Here is a 20,000-nt window from a genome sequence, read left to right as displayed (position 1 = left end):
GTGCCTATATAGACTAAAGGGGAGAGGAGCTTTGAATGGAGCCCTAATGTTCATGTGCTATAGAGACTAAAGGGGAGGGGAGGCAGGCCTGCTAAAGGCAGGAGGCGTTCGCCAATAGCTTTATATATCCCATACTTTGTTGGTATTGTTTGTACTGCGGATTCAAATATTTGTTTCAGTTGTTTTCAGTTTGTTCGTTTATAATTTTAAAGCTTTAAATATATAAAGAAATGTAATTAAACATCTGAAACTGGTACAACTATACAATACCCAAGGAACATGACAATCCCTGCCTTTAGGAAGGCGTCAAAACTAATCATCAAACGTTCAATAATTTCAAATTAAACGAAGAAATTAAAAGATGGGTAACATATATTTTATACCTTGGTACGCATTTTATCCAATTTTAGTAATTATTAGTTCAGTACTATACTAAAACAAAATTAAAGCTAACTAATACACTTTTTTAGTTCGTTTGTGATGATCTGGATCTGTCTGGCTCACCTTCTGTGACAGCGAGTCGAAGATGCCCCAGAAGATCCTCTTGGTGAGCAGAATCTCCTCTCCGGATGCCAAGCCATAGTTGCCTGAGCCGGACGGGAGGCAGTAGTACTTCCAGTTCTGCTCATAGTGATTGGTCAGCAACTATGGGAAGAGTTACTGTGTAAGTATGTGCCCACAAACAGGTCAGGTCTCGTCAACACACCAAGGTATTCTTAGGGGTACTGAGGTGAGGATAGAAAGTTCTGGAAGGAACTAAGGGCACTGAGATAGGAGAGCAAAAGAACATCAAAGTAGGGTATAATGTTTCGGAAGGATCTGTGTACACTAAGTGTGGCTTTGAGAGCACTGAGGAATGACAGAAGGTTCTAGAACCTTAAATGGGATAGAGTGTTCTATGCCTAAGGAAATACTAAAACAGAAAACAGGGTCACACGAGTCTGGAGAAATATTGGAACACTGAACTGGATTAGAAAACTCTTGAAAGACAACATCACCTGGAGGGCCCTGATGCCAAAGGGATATGCCTAGGTGGTTGCATAAAACACACACACACACGCACGCAGACGCACACGCATAAACACACACACACACACACACACACACACACACACACACACACACACACACACACACACACACACACACACACACACACACACACAAACACGCACACATACACACACAAACACACACACACACAAATCAAACCAATGTAGCGGAGCACAGTACAGGAGGTCAGTCTAATCCAGCATCAGTCGTGCATGGGTTGTATTTATGTCCTGTTCCCTTGGAGTCACTCATCATTACTTTCTACACACTGGAAATCTTTTTTCCCCCTCCTCCTGAACGCCACGCCACACAGAACCCAGGTCTGTGCGTGCAACACACACACACACACGCAGTTAATTAAGTTCCTCCACGCCTCCACCCAAGCTTGACCGCTCCCATATAAAACAGCAGGGCTGTCAGCGCCCGCCTCAGACACGCAGTGTCATTAGAGAGGCATAAAGGCAGGGGACAAATGAGGACAAAAAGCCCAAGCCTGAGAAACAACATGCAGACGGCCCTACAGGGGCAAGGCACCACCACCAACCCAGACAGCAATCAACGATTACAGAGATGCAAGGTTGGGGGGGAGGGGGGCTATGGCTTCAGGTGGATACAGTAGCATAGACCAGCAATAGACATGACATCTGCTGGGGGGTGCTGTCTGTTGGAGAAGAGGAGGGGACAGTTTGAGCTGCAAAAAGACAGTTTAGGCCTAAAGCCCAGAGTGTGGGGGCTTTTGTAGTAGAGGTAGTGAGGGGAAAAGAGACTTAAAAACCTGGAGCTAGATGACCCATATGGAACATGTGTATGCACTCATACTGGAGGGAGTAGACCACAGAGAGGGAGGTGGGAAAGGGCCAACGAGGAGGACAAATGGCGGCTCTGCTGGGTGGGGTATAAACACGTCAATAAAAGTTTGAAGTTGAAGAAGACGACTTGGTAGAGCGTCAGGGGAACACAATATCAATTCATGACATACACTACTGAGAGAGGCGGTAAGCTTTAAGAGACTGACAGGAGCTTCAGTGACATTAAAGTCTTGGTTTTGAAAAGTGTGTGTGTGTGTGTGTTGAAAGCCACCTCACCTTGAGAGGCATCTTGCAGTACTCCGTCAGCAGTGGCACATCAAACACCAGACGCCTTAGCAGCTGCTGCAGCATGGAAGGTCTCAGGTATCTGAACACACACACAAACACACACCAATGACCCAGACAGAACAAACACACACACCTCCCAAAGTCTCATAACAGACTAACTATTGGTATCGTTGCACCTAAAATAAATAGACATCAATGAAATGATCTCTACTGAGCCCAAGGTGTATGTGTATGTGTTTGCTTACAGTTAGTACAGTCAACACAACACTGAGGGAGCACAGACCTCAGGGACTGTAATCACTTCCACACACTGGCCAGTACCAACAGCAACACATTAGCCTGGACAACAACTGGTCTTTTTCTCTGTCCAGCAATGGATCACTTACTGGCAGATGGCCAGTAAACTATGGGTGAGAGTGTGTGTGCGTGTGTTTTTCTGTCTGTGTGTGTGTGTGTGTGTGTGTGTGTGTGTGTGTGTGTGTGTGTCTGTGTCTGTGTGTGTGTGTGTGTGTGTATGTGTGTGTGTGTGTGTTTGCAGGTCTCACTCACTTGCAGATGGCAAGCAGGCACTCCTCGATGGCGTCCCTCTGGGCCTTGGTGAGTGAGCGTCCCTTGGACAGCCGGTAGATGGTGTGCAGGGTGGAGTCGATGAGGGCGGCGTGGTGCTCAGTGCCGGCGAAGTGGGGAGCACAGCGGGTCAACAGCGGCAGCATGGCGGAGCCGATGTAGCGGTTCATGGCCAGGGCCGTCTCAGTAGTGCGCAGGGAGTCCTACACACACAGACACACACATACACAGACAGGTATACACATACAGACACACACACACACACACAGACACACACTCGCATACAGACAGGTACGCGGACACATACACACACACATACATACACAAACACACACATACAGACAGGTATACACACACACACACACAAAACACAGTTAGACATAGGCACACAGACACGTCAGGACGCATGCTGTCACCATGGAAACGCAGAGAGGACACTGTCTGTTTGATTCTGTTGAGCTGATTCATATTCACCAATCTCTCAAGTATCTGCACAATACCACACTCCTGAGGCAACCACAATACCCTGAGTAGCAGCTATATTTACAGAGGGAGAGTGTACACGTGTTTTAGGTCTCTGAGGGTATGAGATGCCTGCTTATGACATCATCCATGCGTACTGAGCAAGGGGGTTCTGGTGTATGGAGGGAGGCTCTGGTAGAAAGGGCAAAGTTCCCCTGCTAATTTGGCAATGGGAGGCTTTGATTGGGTGGACTTAACATTGAGTTAGCGGTTAGCAAGCCATGGTGGTGTCAGTGAGACAGCAGTTAGTCATGTTTAAAATCTTTAGATCTTTACAAAGCCACCAGTAGAAACCGAGTCCACAGGTCAAGGGCTTCAGGAAGATCACTGGCAGATGAAAGAGATAGACCTCATGCCAACTCATTCATGCCAGCATTTGTGTACATACATAAACACAGAGACCCAACTACACAAACACACACACACACACACACTTACACGGGGACACGCACACATACTCTCTCTCTCACACACAAACACACACACACACACACACACACAGGCACACACACACACACAGGCACTCCTTTTGCCTGAGATCATCTCCTAAACCCGTGACGGCTCGGAGATTGCCCCTGCGCCCTGTCTCCTATTTCACGCGAATCCGTCCAACTTTCTCTGCGCTAACTGCTGGATTAGGGCCTCAGTACATGATCCCCTCACGCTTGTCGCCGCCGGATCAAAGAGCGGCACAGCGCGGCGCGGAGCGAAGCGAAGCGTCTGCCTGGGAACATGGTGGCAGCCGTGGGATTAAGGCCTATTCTTAGCCCTCCACACATTAACACTGAGCACTGATGCTGCACGCTGATGCCCAAGTCAAAAAAGAAAAGAAAGAAAGAAAAAACTGCATGAAAAACAAGCAGAGGAAAGGCACAAGAAACACTCAGCATGTCAGACTTGTCAAATGGAATCACCCAGGTAACCCTCTCCTGAAATAGCTTTCCAACAGGAAGAACAACAACAAGACTACATAATAGAGTTCTCCAGGAGATTACTTTGAGGACTGAGTCACCCTCTCAGTCAATAGAGGTCTGAATCAGTCTGATTCCAAACCCACTCTGTTTGTCAGCACAGAGTCTCTCCCACAGATGGAAAACCCAGTGAAACTCTGCAGTCTAAACCCCAGCCCATAGAAACACACAGGGTGACATTCAGGGTTCAATATGGAAATTACCTGCGGGTGGGTGACTGCTTTCACACTGTGTTTGTTTTTTTATGCTTTTTTTTTTGCTGTTTTGTTTTGTTTTTGTGGAGCACAATTTTCTGGTTTAGTAGTCATATCTATTGCATATCCTAGCATCTCGCACCATTGCAGTGTAATTATTCTCCTCCTCCTCTGGCGAGTCAAAGAGCGATCACCATCCTTAGTTTGGTGTTTTTGCAGCTTTCCTGTGGCAGCTGTTGTTTCGCTGCACTAAGGTGGTGCACAGGTCGGTTGTGTTAACAGAGGGCAGTTTGGTGACACTCCTCAGTAATTACACTTGGATTTGACATCTGAAGTAATCAGGCCGTGAGGAAGCCGAGGGGGATTTGAGAAAGGAGGGAAGAAGTGAGTGATGTGGAATGCAGATAAAGGAGGAGAGAGGAACCGTATCTCATCTCCTGCTCTAGCCAGGCAGTGGCAGTGTTTATGCCGTCCATCACTGTAGACATTTCTGTGGTGACCATTTGAATTCATTTTGTCTGTACATCTGCTGCCGTGTGTGTGTGTGTGTGTGTGTGTGTGTGTGTGTGTGTTTGTGTGTGTTCTTGTTTGAGTGTGTGTGTGTGTGAATGTGGCTGAGTGTGAGTGTGTGTGTGCTTTACGTGTTTTTGTTGGTGTGTTTTTCTGTGGGTTTGTGTGTTTTTCTGCCTGTTTGTGTGCCCATCTCAGTGTGTTTATGTCTGTGTCACTGTATATGTGTGTGTTTGTGTGTGAAAGTATGTTTGTGTGCATGTGCTTGTGTGTGTGTGTGTCTGTGCTGGTGCACGTATGTGTGAGTGTGTGTGTGTTTGTGTGTGTGTGTGTGTGTGTGTGTGTGTGTGTGTGTGTGTGTGTGTGGGTGTGTGTGTGTGTGTGAGTGTGTGATTGTGTGTGGGTATGTGTGTGTGTTTGTATGTGTGTGTGTGTGTATGTGCGTGTGTGTGTGGGTGTGTGTGTGTGTGTGTGAATGCTGGACTGCACTGGGAGTCTCACCGTGTCGAGCGATGCGGATGCACGCAGGTCCGGCAGGAAGCCCACCTCCAGCAGGTGCAGCAGGAAGGCCTGGTCCTCGATGCCGTACACACGGTCCAGGAACAGAACCATCGGTGCCTTGTGGTCTGGACAGAAACTGGCCGACATGTCCGGCTCTGTCACAGTGCCATCTGACACAGGCCGAAAAGAGAAGGAGAAAGAAATAAGAGATATATAGATAGATAGATAGAGAGATAAATAGATATAATGATAGATAGATAAATAGATATAAAGATAGATAGACAAATATATATATAGATAGATAGAACGATAGATAGATAGATAGATAGAACGATATATAGATGGATAGATAGATAGATAGATAGATAGATAGATAGATAGATAGATAGATAGATAGATAGATAGATAGATAGATAGGTAGATAGGTAGATAGATAGGTAGATAGATGGATACAAACAAGCAAGAAAGAAAAGAAGTGAAAGACTGGGGAACGGCATTGACTTCAGGGACAAAAGCATTCAGATAGTGATAGCTGGGCATTCATTAACAGTTACAACTTGTTCACCTCCTCTCTGTCATTCTCCCTCCCTTCTTTTCCCTCTCCCCTCTCAGCATCCCTCCATCTCTCTCTCTCTCTCTATCTCTCTCCCTCTCAATCTCTCTCTCCATGCTTCTCCTCTGCTGTAAGAGCTCCTGTGTACTCCCTGCATGTGGCCCAGCTCAGCTCCAGCACTGGTCTGCTGATGAGGCCCGGCTCGGCGCTGCTGGTCCTGGCTGCCTGACAGACCAGAGTCTCGCGCAGCACACACAGTAGCGTCACAGACCTACAGACGGCAGAGCGAGCGCGATCTCTTTAGAAGCAGGATTCACAGGAGGGGATCTACCCCTCAGCCAAGCGTGTTCCTAAGGTGCCTGGTTCCTGGTTACGAGCGGTGGTGAGTCGCTATGGTGAAGGAAAAAGCCGAGCACAGATGGAGTGTTGCAGAGTGTGAGCACTGCAGCAGAGCGGAGCCGAGCTGAGCGGAGCGGACCCCAACAGCTAACAGCACTGCACCAACAGGCTGCGCACTCCAGAGACCTGCATCACCAGCCAGGGATACAGGTCCCAAACGCTCGCTCTCTTTCAGCTACCAAGGTCATGGCACAACAATGCCTTAGGGAAAAACAATACCTTTACTGTTATTTAGAGTTAACTTATAGACATAGTATAATATACCTGATTTACCTAATCAAACTCCTGGAGATCAGCTGTTAGTAACTGTTGACTAAAGTTAACTTATAGACATAGTATAATATACCTGATTTACCTAATCAAACTCCTGGAGATCAGCTGTTAGTAACTGTTGACTAAAGTTAACTTATAGACATAGTATAATATACCTGAGTTACCTAATCAAACTCCTGGAGATCAGCTGTTAGTAACTGTTGACTAAAGTTTACTAGAGTTAACTTATAGACTTATAGTGCTACGAACATGCAGGTTTTTGGGCTGACTCATATACTGCAGTAATATAGCCTACTACATAAAGACCACCTGGACCCATTATACATTCTTCAGTTTAAAGCGTTAATGTTTGACATGAATTAGACTTCACAGGCACTATGTAGGGGCATGGATGACACAGACCCAAGGCGGCTTCCAACCAACCTTTGTTGACGACGGACATCTTCAGGGGTATGCTGATGATGCCAACCAGGTCTTCAGTGGGCACCAGGGATCGAAGGATGGCACGGATCCTCAGTGCTTCCCCTTTGCCTTTGTTAATGAGCTGTGGTACAGACAATCACCTGATTATTTATTACCTGATTTCATTAATTACAAAAAAAACTGGTGTGTTATTTATCAATTTTGACTTCCATTTAAATTGACAAGTCAACTTTAAAGATGTTGATTGCAAACTCCAAATAGAAATCAGCTTAGATGAAAAAAGCTTCATCCCCAAACATAAGGATTATCACCAAAAATGGATTATACACTTAATTTGACACAGACACAGACACAGACACAGACACAGAGAGATAACTAGTGTTGGTGAGACTGACGTGCATCTCTGGTGCACAGCGTCCCAGCAGGTCGATCAGGGCCGAGTAGAAGGACATGATGGCGTTGCCCATGTGCACCACCTCTTCCTCCTCGTCATCCTCAGTAGACCTGAAATACACAGCAACAGACACAAGGAGAGAACATCAGACAGACAGTCAGATGAAAGAGGAACAGAAAAAGATTGAGAAACAGAGAAACAGGAAGGCAGACAGAGGTGAGTGAAGGAGAAAAGGTCAAGGGGGTGAAAGACAGTGACAGAGACACGGTGAGACATGGTGAGTGAGAGACAGAGAGATGTATAGAGTCAGTAGGGAAGAGATGAGGTGAGGTGAGGAGAGGAAGAGGGAGAGTGAGTGAGAGCGTGAGAGACAGAGTGATAGAGAGTGAGAGTGAGAGTGAGAGTGAGATAGTGAGTGAGAGAGAATGAGAGAGTGACTGAGTGAGAGTGAGTGAGTGTGAGAGAGAGAGAGAGAGAGAGAGAGAGTGAATGAGAGTGTGTGAGAGAGAGTGAGTGAGTGTGAGAGAAAGAGAGAGAGACAGAGAGAGAGAGAGAGTGCAAGAGAGAGACATGGAGAATGTAAAGCGTGGTTGGGATGCTGTGTGGAGGTCTTACGCGTCAGAGCTGATGCCCTGGGCACTACTGGGCAGGTCTAGCGCGGGGTTCTCTGAGATCTTTATGGCCTCCTTCATCGCCGCTAGCAACCCGTGACCCCCCTCCCCTCGCAGAGCGGGGCCAAAACACTCTGGCCGCCGAATCAACAGCTTCACCACCACACTGGAGTTCTCCTCCACACTCTCTCCTGGGGAGGAACACACACACACACGCACACACACACACACACACACACACACACACACACACACACACACGCGTACACACGCATACAACGCATACAACACACAACTTTAAAAAAGAAAGAATGCACAGCATGCTTTTCTATTTACCCGTCCTTCAAATCCACTTACTGGTGAATACAGCTTACAATTTAAAGGTACACAACAGTGTTATCTCACCCTGTACATTCTGCCCTTATGCTTATCAGTGTGAGGAGAGGTATTTGGCTTATCAGTGGGTGCACAGTTATTTTGTAAACACTATTGTTTATTTACTTCATAGGTGTGTGTGTGTATGTTTGAGTGAATGAGTGCGTTTGTTTGTGTGTCTGTCAGTGTGCATATGAGTGTGTGTGTGTGTGTGTGTGTGTGTGTGTGTGTGTGTGTGTGTGTGTGTGTACAGTTATTTCACTTATTACTGTGCAGATATTGATAAAGCGTCTGTACCATTTACAAACACTGCGAATCGGAGGAAGGAGAGGTAGCGCTCCCCCTCGATGGGGTTCCAGCCGATGTCAGGGTAGCCTTTGGCCAGCAGGATGGGGCAGCTCTGCAGACCACACCCGGCCAGGTACGTCACCACCTGAGGCACACAGAGGAACACACGGGTAAGAGGAGAGATCGCTGGGGTAAGAGGAGAGATCGCTGGGGTAAGAGGAGCGATCGCTGGGGTAAGAGGAGAGATCGCTGGGGTTAGAGGAGAGATCGCTGGGGTAAGAGGAGCGATAGCTGGGGTTAGAGGAGCGATCGCTGGGGTAAGAGGAGTGATCGCTAGGGTAAGAGGAGCGATCGCTGGGGTAAGAGGAGAGATCGCTGGGGTAAGAGGAGAGATCGCTGGGGTAAGAGAAGCGATCGCTGGGGTAAGAGGAGAGATCGCTGGGGTAAGAGGAGCGATCGCTGGGGTAAGAGGAGAGATCGCTGGGGTAAGAGGAGAGATCGCTGGGGTAAGAGGAGCGATCGCTGGGGTAAGAGGAGAGATCGCTGGGGTAAGAGTAGCGATCGCTGGGGTTAGAGGAGAGATCGCTGGGGTAAGAGGAGAGATCGCTGGGGTAAGAGGAGAGATCGCTGGGGTAAGAGAAGCGATCGCTGGGGTAAGAGGAGAGATCGCTGGGGTAAGAGGAGCGATCGCTGGGGTAAGAGGAGAGATCGCTGGGGTAAGAGGAGAGATCGCTGGGGTAAGAGGAGAGATCGCTGGGGTAAGTGGAGCGATGGTAGGAGAGACTGATGGAGGACTCATACTGGAGTATAAAGAGGAGTGAATAGATGAACTGGTGAAATGTTTCAGATTGTCTGGTCCGTGATGCTCCATATTTGGGTTGCTTTGTTGGGTGTACGACGTACACACACCTGAGCAATGGGCACTCGCAACGCTGGTTTAAAGTTTGGCCAAAATATATTTTATAGAAATGCCTATACACACCTAAAGATATGCAAACACACACACAAACACGAACCTTATCAAGGTCGGGCTCCTCCAGGGCCAAGGCCAAGCCATTGTTGTCCATCACTGAGGAGGCAGCAACATCTAGAGGAGTAGATCCCCTCATGGAGGGAGAGGCTGGGAAGGAAGATACACACACACACACACACACACACACACACACACACACACACACACACACACACACACACACACACACAAACACACAAACACACAACTGTTATGAACAACCTTACATCTCCACAAAAACTCTCGTCTCAGTGTTTCTCACTTGCAGAAACAGTTTGTGTAAAAATTTGTGCCAGTCAAAAACAGCAGGGGGCAGTATTTCCACTTCTATTCCAAAAAGCATCCAGAAAGAATTTCAGTGAAAATAACAGCTTTACGCTTCCTGAACAATGCTCCAGTACACACATCCCAGAGACCTTTAAGGCAATTAAGGGCCCATCTTTAAATGTCTTGAGGAGGATAGGAGGAGAGTACATTAGCGCTGTGCGTCACACATGTCCTCAGTGTCCTTGACCTCTGAGAGTACAGGTGCACACAGTAGGAGCTCACAGCAGCAGCATCTAATGAGTCACTGTGCATGCACATACACACACTCACACACACACACACACACACACATATATGCCAACACATGCACTCACTCACACAGACACATACACACACACACAGACAGACACACATACACACACACACACACACACACACTCATACACGCCAACACACATGCACCACACACACACACACACACACACACACACACACACACACACACACACACACACACACACACACACACACGCACACAGACACACACAAACCCAGAAAAAAACCCACACACACATACGCATAGACACACTCAAACACAGTCACTGAAATACACTCACTTGCCCAAGCACACACATACTCATACACACCAAAATGCACGCATTAACACAGTCAGAGCCAGTCATACACACATTTGAACACATGCCCTGTCTGCACACATTCTCTCTGTAACCTATGAAGCTATTTCTAGATCTTTCACACACACAAACACACAGACAAACACTCATACACGCCAACACACATGCACTCACACACACAGACACACACTCATACACGCCAACACACATGCACTCACACACACAGACACACACACACACACACACACACAGACACACACACACACACACACACACACACACACACACACACAGCTTATGTGAATGTGAATGCTTATGACACATTCACTGACGATTACATTGACCGTTTACACTCTTTTCAGAGGAAAGTCTGTCAAGTACCAGCAAAAAGCACATGTATGTGTTGCATGTATCAGCTGTTCAGTCTTTGTGTGAGTGTGTGTGTGTGTGTGTGTTTACACGCAGAGATGCCATTTACCCAGGCCAACACTGCTGTTCTCCAGCAGGTAGCTGAGATGGTCAAACATGGCCTTCTGGTTCTGCCGGCTGATTCGACAGAAGTAGCAGAGAAAACGACAGCAGCTGGCCACCATCTTTGGGAAAGCGATTTCCTATGGAGAGAAAGAAAGAGGGACATTCCTTTTTTAAAGGCAGAAAGAGGGAAAAAGAGAAAGAGAGAGCCTCTCATCCTCCCTACTACCCTTCCAATAACACACATACATCATGGCCTTATAGACTTTCCTCCTCAGGACCGAACAATAAATATTGCTTTTTAAAAACTGTCACAGAGAATGATCTCCTCAATTCAATTTTAAGGTCAAATCAATGGACTCTAATGACGACACATAAATCAGGCATCAACCCAGGGCTTGGCTAGATTTGACGGTAGCGCCCGGCGGAGTGGTAGGAAGAGAGAGAGAGGCTGGGCGGCATCCCCGGCATTCTCTTAAACACAGCGCACAGGGTTATGACCAGCCTCTGCCTGCTCTAATTAATGTGTGCTCTCTGTTAAGGGTGGAGCCATAAATCACAGGCTCACCACAATTGATCCCTAAAAAGGCCTGATGAGACATTCCATACACCACGCACACACGCACACACACACACACGCACGCACGCACGCACGCACACAAACACACACACACACACACACACACAAATACATAAATACACACAAACATTGATGCAGACATTCACAGATAGGAACACAGACACACATACTCATGCATACACACACACACACACACACACACACATATATATATGTATATATTTTCTGGGTGTGAGGGAGTGCAGCCAGAAGACCAGGTGGGAATAGGGGAATCAGCCTCCCCAGGACCCAATCACACCCCCCACCCCCCACCCAGGCCAGCTCAGGGAGAGAGGATGGACAGAGAGAGATACTGAAAGAGAGGGAGAGAGAGATATACAGAAAGAGAGGGAGACAGAGAGGCAGAGAGACAGTGATAGAGTGGAGGCAGGAGAGAAAATGGGGTGGAGAGAGAAAGAAAGAGAAATAGGGGGAGGAAAAGTGTGTGTGTGTGTGTGTGTGTGTGTGTGTGTGTCTGTGTGTGTGTGTCTGTGTGTGTGTGTGTGTGTGTGTGTGTAAGAGAAAGACAATGTCTAGAGGAGTGAAAGGAAGACAGATAGACAGACAGAGAAAAAGAGAGAGAGACAGAATGAGAGTGAATACGAGAGAGTAAAAAGGGGATGGGGTAGAAAGAGATGCGAACCTACAAAGAAAACATGTAGAGGATAAACAGAGAGCGAAAGAAAGAAAGAGATGCAGATTCTAGCCACCCATAAGGCTGTCTGCTTATTTATATCATTAACCTTCACCAGTGGCATTTCAGCACAACTCTCTAATTACAGCCTAATGCAACTCCTGCCCACTCCTGCCAACAGCTGCCCAAAGGCCCAGCCAGTCCAATTAGGACCCAGCCCCACATGGTTCCGTACTGGGCTCCAGCCTGGCGGCACCTTAACACACTCACACTCACAGTAGCCTAACAGACTGAGGGGCAGAGGTACTAACACGTTAGTGGCCGTCTTGCGCAACATTTCGTTGCAACGTGCGCCTAAAAACATGGGATAGGATGTACGAACTGACCACACATGGATAAAAGCACATATTCCGTTGTATGTATGGACACTGCAGGGGGCAGCACGTCTGTTTTGGGGTGGAAACCAGCTGATTTTAAAAAGCAGGTGTACTCCTGATAAAGCATTAGATGTGTGAGTAAGAGAAACTTCCAGAAACAATGGAAGCAGTATTCCCAGCACCAGATTTGCTCATTTCGCGCCATGTTTAAAGAAACCTTTACCCTTGTTTCTCTTTTTATGTCTTGCCATTGCTTTTTCACTTCATCCTCTTCCCTATGTGGCAAAGCCTGCCACACTATTCAATCTGTTTGTTACAGCTCCACAAATAGTCTGAGTCGTGAGTTACTGCCCTGTATTACAGCCCTGTATTATCTCTCTGCACAATGATATTTCATTACCATGTATATCTATTTCCTGATCGCAAAACTTTTGATGCCTTTTAATATCGGTCAGCGGATCCATGATTCCGTTCAATTACGCCCGTGATCAATTCCGATCAGTTGTGAAAACGGCAATTTATGGTAATAGGGCAGTGACCTGTGTTAATTACGCAACGAGCCACAGGTTTAGTCCATTTAATTTCAAATGAAAAGGCACAGTGTGCAGTCTTCACTGCCCTGATGGCTCCACGTGTACCCACTCACACTCACAGTCACCCTACACACTGAACCACAGAGGTGTAGTCTTCATTGCGCCTTGGCCTGATCTCATCACAAGCACACACAGTAACGCTACCCTTCCAAATAAAGGCACAGTCTTTACTGGGCCTTGGCTTGATCTCTGCATGTGTGCATCCACACTCGCAGCAGCCTTACACACTGAGCCTTTAGAGTGCAGTGAAGTATAAGTTCTCATATAACCTCCAGCCAGAGTGTGTTCATGCCAAGTAGACCGGCCCTGGTGCCTGTGTAGGAACTCAAGGGGAAAGGTAAGGTCGGGCTCAAGAGGAGAAGTGGATGCTGTTATGGCACACCAGACGACATAAATGGATGAAGAACTGTATACAACACAGACACAAAGGGGTATGAGAATGTCACCCAGGCCAAACAAAATCCAAACAAACTAGAATAGTAGAGATAGACGAGAAAAGAGAAGAAGAGAGAAGAGGAGACAATGAGAGGAGGGGAGAGGAGAGAAGAAAAAGAGAAAAGAGGAGAATAGAGAAGAGAAGAAAGGAGAAGAGAAGAGCAAAGATGAGCTAAGGGGTACCTGGGATTTGCCTCCCCCCAGCACGTTGACCATGACCTCCATGACGGTCTCATGCATACCCAGCACTCGCATCAGGTTGGGGTGCTGGTAGAACACCTTGTTGTTCATGATATCCCTGAAGAGGAAAAGACATAGAGTTTCATTATTCTCTTTGACTGCTGCAAGCTGCTTGTACTTTTAGGCTAGAGAGACTGGCCTAGCTATTAGTAAGATGACATTACAGGACAGAACCTACGGGTAATGAAGTAGATGAGAGATGGAAGATAGACAGATAGAGCTAGATAAAAAGAGAACATGTAGGTAGGAACTTGAATAATTACGCTGACCACCAAAACACGTAAATGACATACAGAGTTACTTTATTGGGGAACACAATGTTGTCTTTACTGCGTTTAGGTTTGGGAAAAGGCTCAGCCTGGTGGACTGCTGTTCCACTAAGTGGGAACAGGATAGTATTATAAAAGACATGGCGCACGTTGAGCAGAGGCGTGTGGGACTGTGAAAGTGGAGACAGTGGGCTCAGTTGGATGTCGTGGCTTTCGCTGCAAACTGCTACGCTAATTATTTCAATTATTTCATTCTGGGCCACTTACATTCCCTTACCAGCGGGTTTCCTCGCGCCTGCCAATTAAGACGCCGAAATTAAATATCTCTACTACAGGTTTTGGTGTGGGATGACGGGCCTTTTAAAAGAGCGTGTGGGTGGGAGTTGGTTTAACGTGCATGTCCAATGGATCTACACAGTACAGTACATTCCAGCACACATGTACCTTTGCATATGTGCATATGCACGGGTGGAAGAGTATTGCGCCCATAATGCAAGAAACTGGGCATATGCTCATGTGTCTCTGCCTGTGTCTGTGTCTCATAATTGGATGATTGTAAAAGTGTGTGTGAGTGTGGATGTGTGTGCATGTCAGTGATTCTTGAGACCTGGGACAAAACATGTCCGGGACATAAATCACAGTTTTTCATCTTAAAATGTACATAATATGTTTTAAAAAGCCTCACCAATCTCATCAACAGGAAAAGGGTAGCACAACAAAGTGTGTTTTGTTGTTGTCTAACATTTAGTTTTTATTCTAAATGATGTGATATGTGACCAGTGCCTCCAAAAACCCATGTCCGAAAGCAGGTCACATCACACTCCAATGCTTTAAAAAGTCTGAAAAGTGACATAAAATTTAACTTTATCTATATCATATGTAAATAACATAGTATTTATTTCACAGACATTAAAACAAATAATTTTGAAACATTTTTAATATACTTTCTGGTCAGTTGAACATGTGTCCAGAGTTTTCGTCAACACCATCAGACTTTTTTAAATTGGGGAAAAAATCAGGAATAATTTAGGACAGCATTAACTCAAAGGACCCCTTTCCTTCCTCCTTGGTCTTCCTGGTGACATGAGAAAATTTGAGCTCTGGTAAGTTTTTAATAATACTTTGTTTTTCATATCTATTTACTAATATGCACACGTCACAACCATAGCGTATCAACTCCAAAATGTCTAAAGAGTCAACATTAGAGTAAAATGTTCTGCAATCTAGTGTATATTTATATAGATTGGCTGGACCATGATCAACAGATGATAAACAAGATGGCTCCTGTGAGAATCTTGTGTGATATAAGGAGAAATGTACTTTTTTTGTCAACACCATCAGACGTCAACACCATCAAAACACCATCAAACACCATCAACATTTGTGTCTGATGGAGTTGACTTTCTCTGATGGTGTTGACTAAGGCCATTTTAGTGTCCATTTTAATCATTTTAATGCTGTTTATGCCAAAAATATCACTTCCTATGGATTTTTATTGCTATTTCAGTTTCATGTGTCGAATTAAATCTAGTTTATATATAGAGTGTCAACTCCTTCAGATATAGTATTTTATAGTTTAAAAAAAAAATGGTATCTGTTTCATTCCTTGAAGGATATTTGTTCAAAGACTAACACATTTCCAATGTAGATGTGTATTTTTAATGCTTAAAAATGTCTCTGTTAAATCTGAAGGTTAAAGACAAATGTAATTCGTGGTATGATTTCAATTCTACTCATTTAACATTGACTTCTTTGGCTCTACACTTTTGTTTTTAATGATTTAAAGACCTGTGTACATTATAAGGGGAACTGGGAAAACTAATGAGTACAAACATTTCTGATAAGATCATTTAAAATCATTTCCATAAGTCTATTTATGTTTATGATGGTGTTGACAAAAATCAAGTGCTGACCCAGCAAACATTCAATTAACATAAAAAATATACAACTGGGAGGTTGAACCAAAACATGTTTGGATAGACAAAACTTCATTTGACAGAAATGTAATCATATATTTTGGAAGTTATCCAAATATTTTTTGGGAAAATCAAAACCTGTTTTGTCCCTTATCTCAAGAATCACTGATGTGTATGTGGATGTGAGATATGCTCAGATTTGTGGATATTTTCTTTTTTAAATGTGGGATTGTGTGCAATCTTGTGCGTTTTTTCCTCCTCTCTCTCTCTTCCCCTGTGTGTGTGTGTGTGTTTGTGCGTGTGTGATCTCTCACCCCAGGCCGTCAATCATGAGCTGCTCCTCCTCCTTGCCCATGCGCACGCTGAGCAGCGAGCGGATCTGGCCGAGCGAGGCCAGCAGGTGGATGGTGTCCTGCACGGAGGAGGCGCTGATGGTGTAGCTCTTCCTCATGGCCCGGAGCAGCTCGCCGATGCTGTCGTACTGCCGCCGCAGCAGGCTGAACATCACGCGCACCAGCTCTGGGTCCTGGATGTGGCTCTCCTGTGCCCAGCTCACCATCGTCTGGGAGATCAGCTCCTTCAGGTTCGCTGCACGGGGGGTGGGGGGGGGGGGCGGAGGGGGAGGAGTGAAGAGGAGTCAGGGATAATACCCACACGCTCATGAGAGTGATTTCATACATATAAGGGTTGTAAAGAAGTAATAACACAACAGAGTTGTTCCAACAATTTACAGATTAGCAAAAGCACAAGTTAATGAGAGAAGTGTAGCTATATCATCAGCCACGAGGTGAAACCTCCTGACAAAAGGTTACAATGTTAGAGAAGTTAGTGCACAAAAATGGCATCAGCTCTGCTCTGACAGTGATACAGTGACTACAGATGCATGGACAGGATAGCAGTAATAACCATAACAATGATTGGACTATACTATATGATAACAGCTGTAGCAGGTAGTCCCACAGGTAATAGAAAAGGGCCCATAAAAGCCAACTGAGCTTAGGCTATTAGAGAGAAGTGATAGCACTCGAATAAGTAGCGGGATCAACCCTTTGACCTTGTGGGGGCGCTTTACAGAGAGCGACCTTTAGAAGGTCAGCCGCCCCCAGAGACAGAGACAGCTCTGCTCTTCAAACAGCGAGAGTATGTGTGTGCACGTGTGTGTGCACGTGTGCGTGCGTGCATGTTCATACATACATACAGTATGTGTGTGTCTGTGTGTGTTTGAATGTACGTGTGTGTGTGTGCATAACTGTGTGTGTGTGTCTGTGTATGTGCATGCATATGTGCGTATAAAGGGGGGGTGAGAGGATCAGTCATCAGTGCAAACACTGCTGTCTTCTATTCTATTAGGCCCACAGTCAAAAGACGGCACTTGAAGTGTGCTGCTGCTCCCTCTTTGAAGCACTGTCACCCAGCGAAAGACCCGCGCAGGAGTGCGATTCAAAGGACCCACTGAGTGGCAGGCTCAGTAATGCAAATGAAGCCGTCCACAGAAAGAAAAGAGGTTCAACCTTAAACGTGCTCTCAGCGCTTCCGATTGACACCTTTGAAGCAACTCAAAGGGACACGCTATTGGTGTGTTTCTAGTGTTTCTAGACGCTTAAACACTCCTGGTCTTCCCAATCACAGTAATCGGTTGTTAGGTTGTGCGTCACTGTGTGTGTGTACATCTGTCATTTTCCATAATCTAATGATCTCACCTGTCCGTGGAATCGCAGGTATTAGGAGCTAGGAATGTTATTAAAGCTAGAAGGTACAGAATACAAAATAGTTTGCCTTAAAAAAGTGAATTTAAGCCAACTGAAATATGTTTCAATTGTCAACACATAAATGCTAGGACATTTATGTTGCAGAGGGCTGTAACAGTACTGTAAGATTTTTTCCAGACCAGTGTTTTTACGAAATTAGCGTTTTTGATCTGCCACACTAAATTATATAAGAACAGCAGATACGGCAACACATAGTATATGTACTTTTAAGTGCTTCAAATGTTTGCATTTTTTTATTCATTGTGAATGTCACAGTTGTCCTGCTGGGTGAAAGCATTTGCTATAGTTATGGCTGTGTGAAGTGTTTCGGTGGTTGTATTGCATTTTCATGAAAGCTTAGCTGATGTGCTCAGCTGCATGTTTGTAAAGCACACTGCCTGAAAAGTTTTAAAAAGAGGACATGGTATTGAGTGTGAAAGTTATTGTAAAAAAAACTCTAAGGGTTTGTTGTAGCAGTGACGCCTGTTTATTTCCGTCAATAATCATCGAGAAATGGTTCTGATTATTGATGAATAAAAAAGGCATCAATCCCGAGTCTAGCAATTATGTCTTCCCATGGAGTAGAATAGGTATTGTGAAATGATGGGTTTTTGGAGGAAAACACGGGTATTACTAGGAACCATGCTGTACAGCTGGTGGCCCACTGAGTCATTTCTGCATACAGCCATAATGAGAGGTGGTCCTCAAGGATTCATTAAAACCAAATCAATATGCCACCCACTGTGTGTGTTTGTATGTGTGTGTGAGTAAGTGTATGTATGTGTGTGTGAGTAAGTGTGTGTATGTGTGATTGTGAGTGTGTATATGTGTGTGTGTGTGTGCTTAAAAATGTAATGTAATGCTCCTAAGCCTCATGGGGGGTGGATCACGTTCGCATTGAGGGCTCGGGTATTAACACACAATTGACTGCGGCTCATTAGAACGATGGCTATTGAGATAGCTTGTCTTAAAGGCTTCAGTTCTAAGGCTCAGGATGGTGTGCATGCAACATCTGCGTCAGTATTAGTCAGAAAACACACACACACCCACACACACAAAAAGGCACACACACCCACACACACACAGACACACACACACACACCTCACACACACACACAAACACAAACACACAGACACACACACCCACATAGGCACACACACCCACACTCAAACACACAGACATGTACACAATAAATACATACACATAAACACTGATGCACACATACAAACAAAAACATACATGCACACAAACACGCACACATGTGAACACATACAAACACTCTCACACGTACAGTGCTATTCATCAAATTAACATGCATGTCACAGCAGAGAAAGGGGAACAATTTCCCTGTGCTCAACAGAGACGGGTGCCTCGGCAACGATAACCGACAGGACCAATCAGAGACACTGGTGGGCCGGAGCGTTCCGGAACATGAGAGTCAACATCGCTGATTGCCTGGATACAACCAGGGAGGCACACTGTCTCATTTGCTTCGCTTTGTACAAACACACACACACACACACACACACACACACACACACACACAAACACACACACATATACACAAGCACCGGTGTCGAACTGCCAGGAATGAGATATTGTGATGAAGTAGCACGGATTCTAGCTTTGCAAAACTGGCTTCTGAGTGTAAAGCTGAGGGAAATCACTGTAGAGACACATCTGACTGGGGCTGGAGTAGTAAACAGGGGGGAAAGGCAGGATGGTAAGCCAGTGAGATGGTGTGTTTGTTGTGGCCATGTTTATATTAGGGCACTCTGTTATAAGCATAGCACTTGCGATGTCTGCACCCTACCATGGAACCGGTTTAACACACATAGTTTATCCAGTTGGGTTTTGCTTTCATGTTCTCTACAGATTTACAGAGGTATGGGGGACTCAGTGAAGGTAAAGGCTTTCAGATAGGTATTCTGACATGGGGAGGATGGTAGCCTGAAGGTAGAGTCACATTAGCAGGCCTTCCCTCTACAGCTCTCTTAATCAGAGAGGCCGGGCTGGCATGTCATAAATAACCAGTTTATGGGCTTGGCCAAT

At 45.6% G+C, this 20,000-nt stretch overlaps 1 protein-coding gene across 1 annotated transcript in view; it reads right to left on the bottom strand.

Annotated features, from left to right (window-relative positions):
• The window catches only part of LOC308374408 (ryanodine receptor 3), a gene marked incomplete at both ends in the record, with an annotated part of 180,276 nt that overhangs the window by 51,715 nt on the left and 108,561 nt on the right, over positions 1-20,000 (bottom strand). The window contains 12 exons of the mRNA XM_080850185.1: positions 505-645; positions 2,139-2,229; positions 2,700-2,920; positions 5,416-5,585; positions 7,064-7,184; positions 7,459-7,567; positions 8,073-8,259; positions 8,741-8,876; positions 9,748-9,851; positions 11,124-11,253; positions 13,958-14,072; positions 16,514-16,787. Of these exons, the coding sequence (XP_080706311.1) occupies positions 505-645; positions 2,139-2,229; positions 2,700-2,920; positions 5,416-5,585; positions 7,064-7,184; positions 7,459-7,567; positions 8,073-8,259; positions 8,741-8,876; positions 9,748-9,851; positions 11,124-11,253; positions 13,958-14,072; positions 16,514-16,787 (1,799 nt within the window). The remainder of the gene's footprint in view (positions 1-504; positions 646-2,138; positions 2,230-2,699; positions 2,921-5,415; positions 5,586-7,063; positions 7,185-7,458; positions 7,568-8,072; positions 8,260-8,740; positions 8,877-9,747; positions 9,852-11,123; positions 11,254-13,957; positions 14,073-16,513; positions 16,788-20,000) is intronic.

This window comes from Sprattus sprattus, assembly GCF_963457725.1.
Source record: "Sprattus sprattus genome assembly, chromosome: 13".
Classification (NCBI taxonomy): Eukaryota; Metazoa; Chordata; class Actinopteri; order Clupeiformes; family Clupeidae; genus Sprattus; species Sprattus sprattus.
The sequence above is the reverse complement of the archived record's forward strand: the minus strand, read 5'-3'. Positions and strand labels throughout refer to the sequence as shown.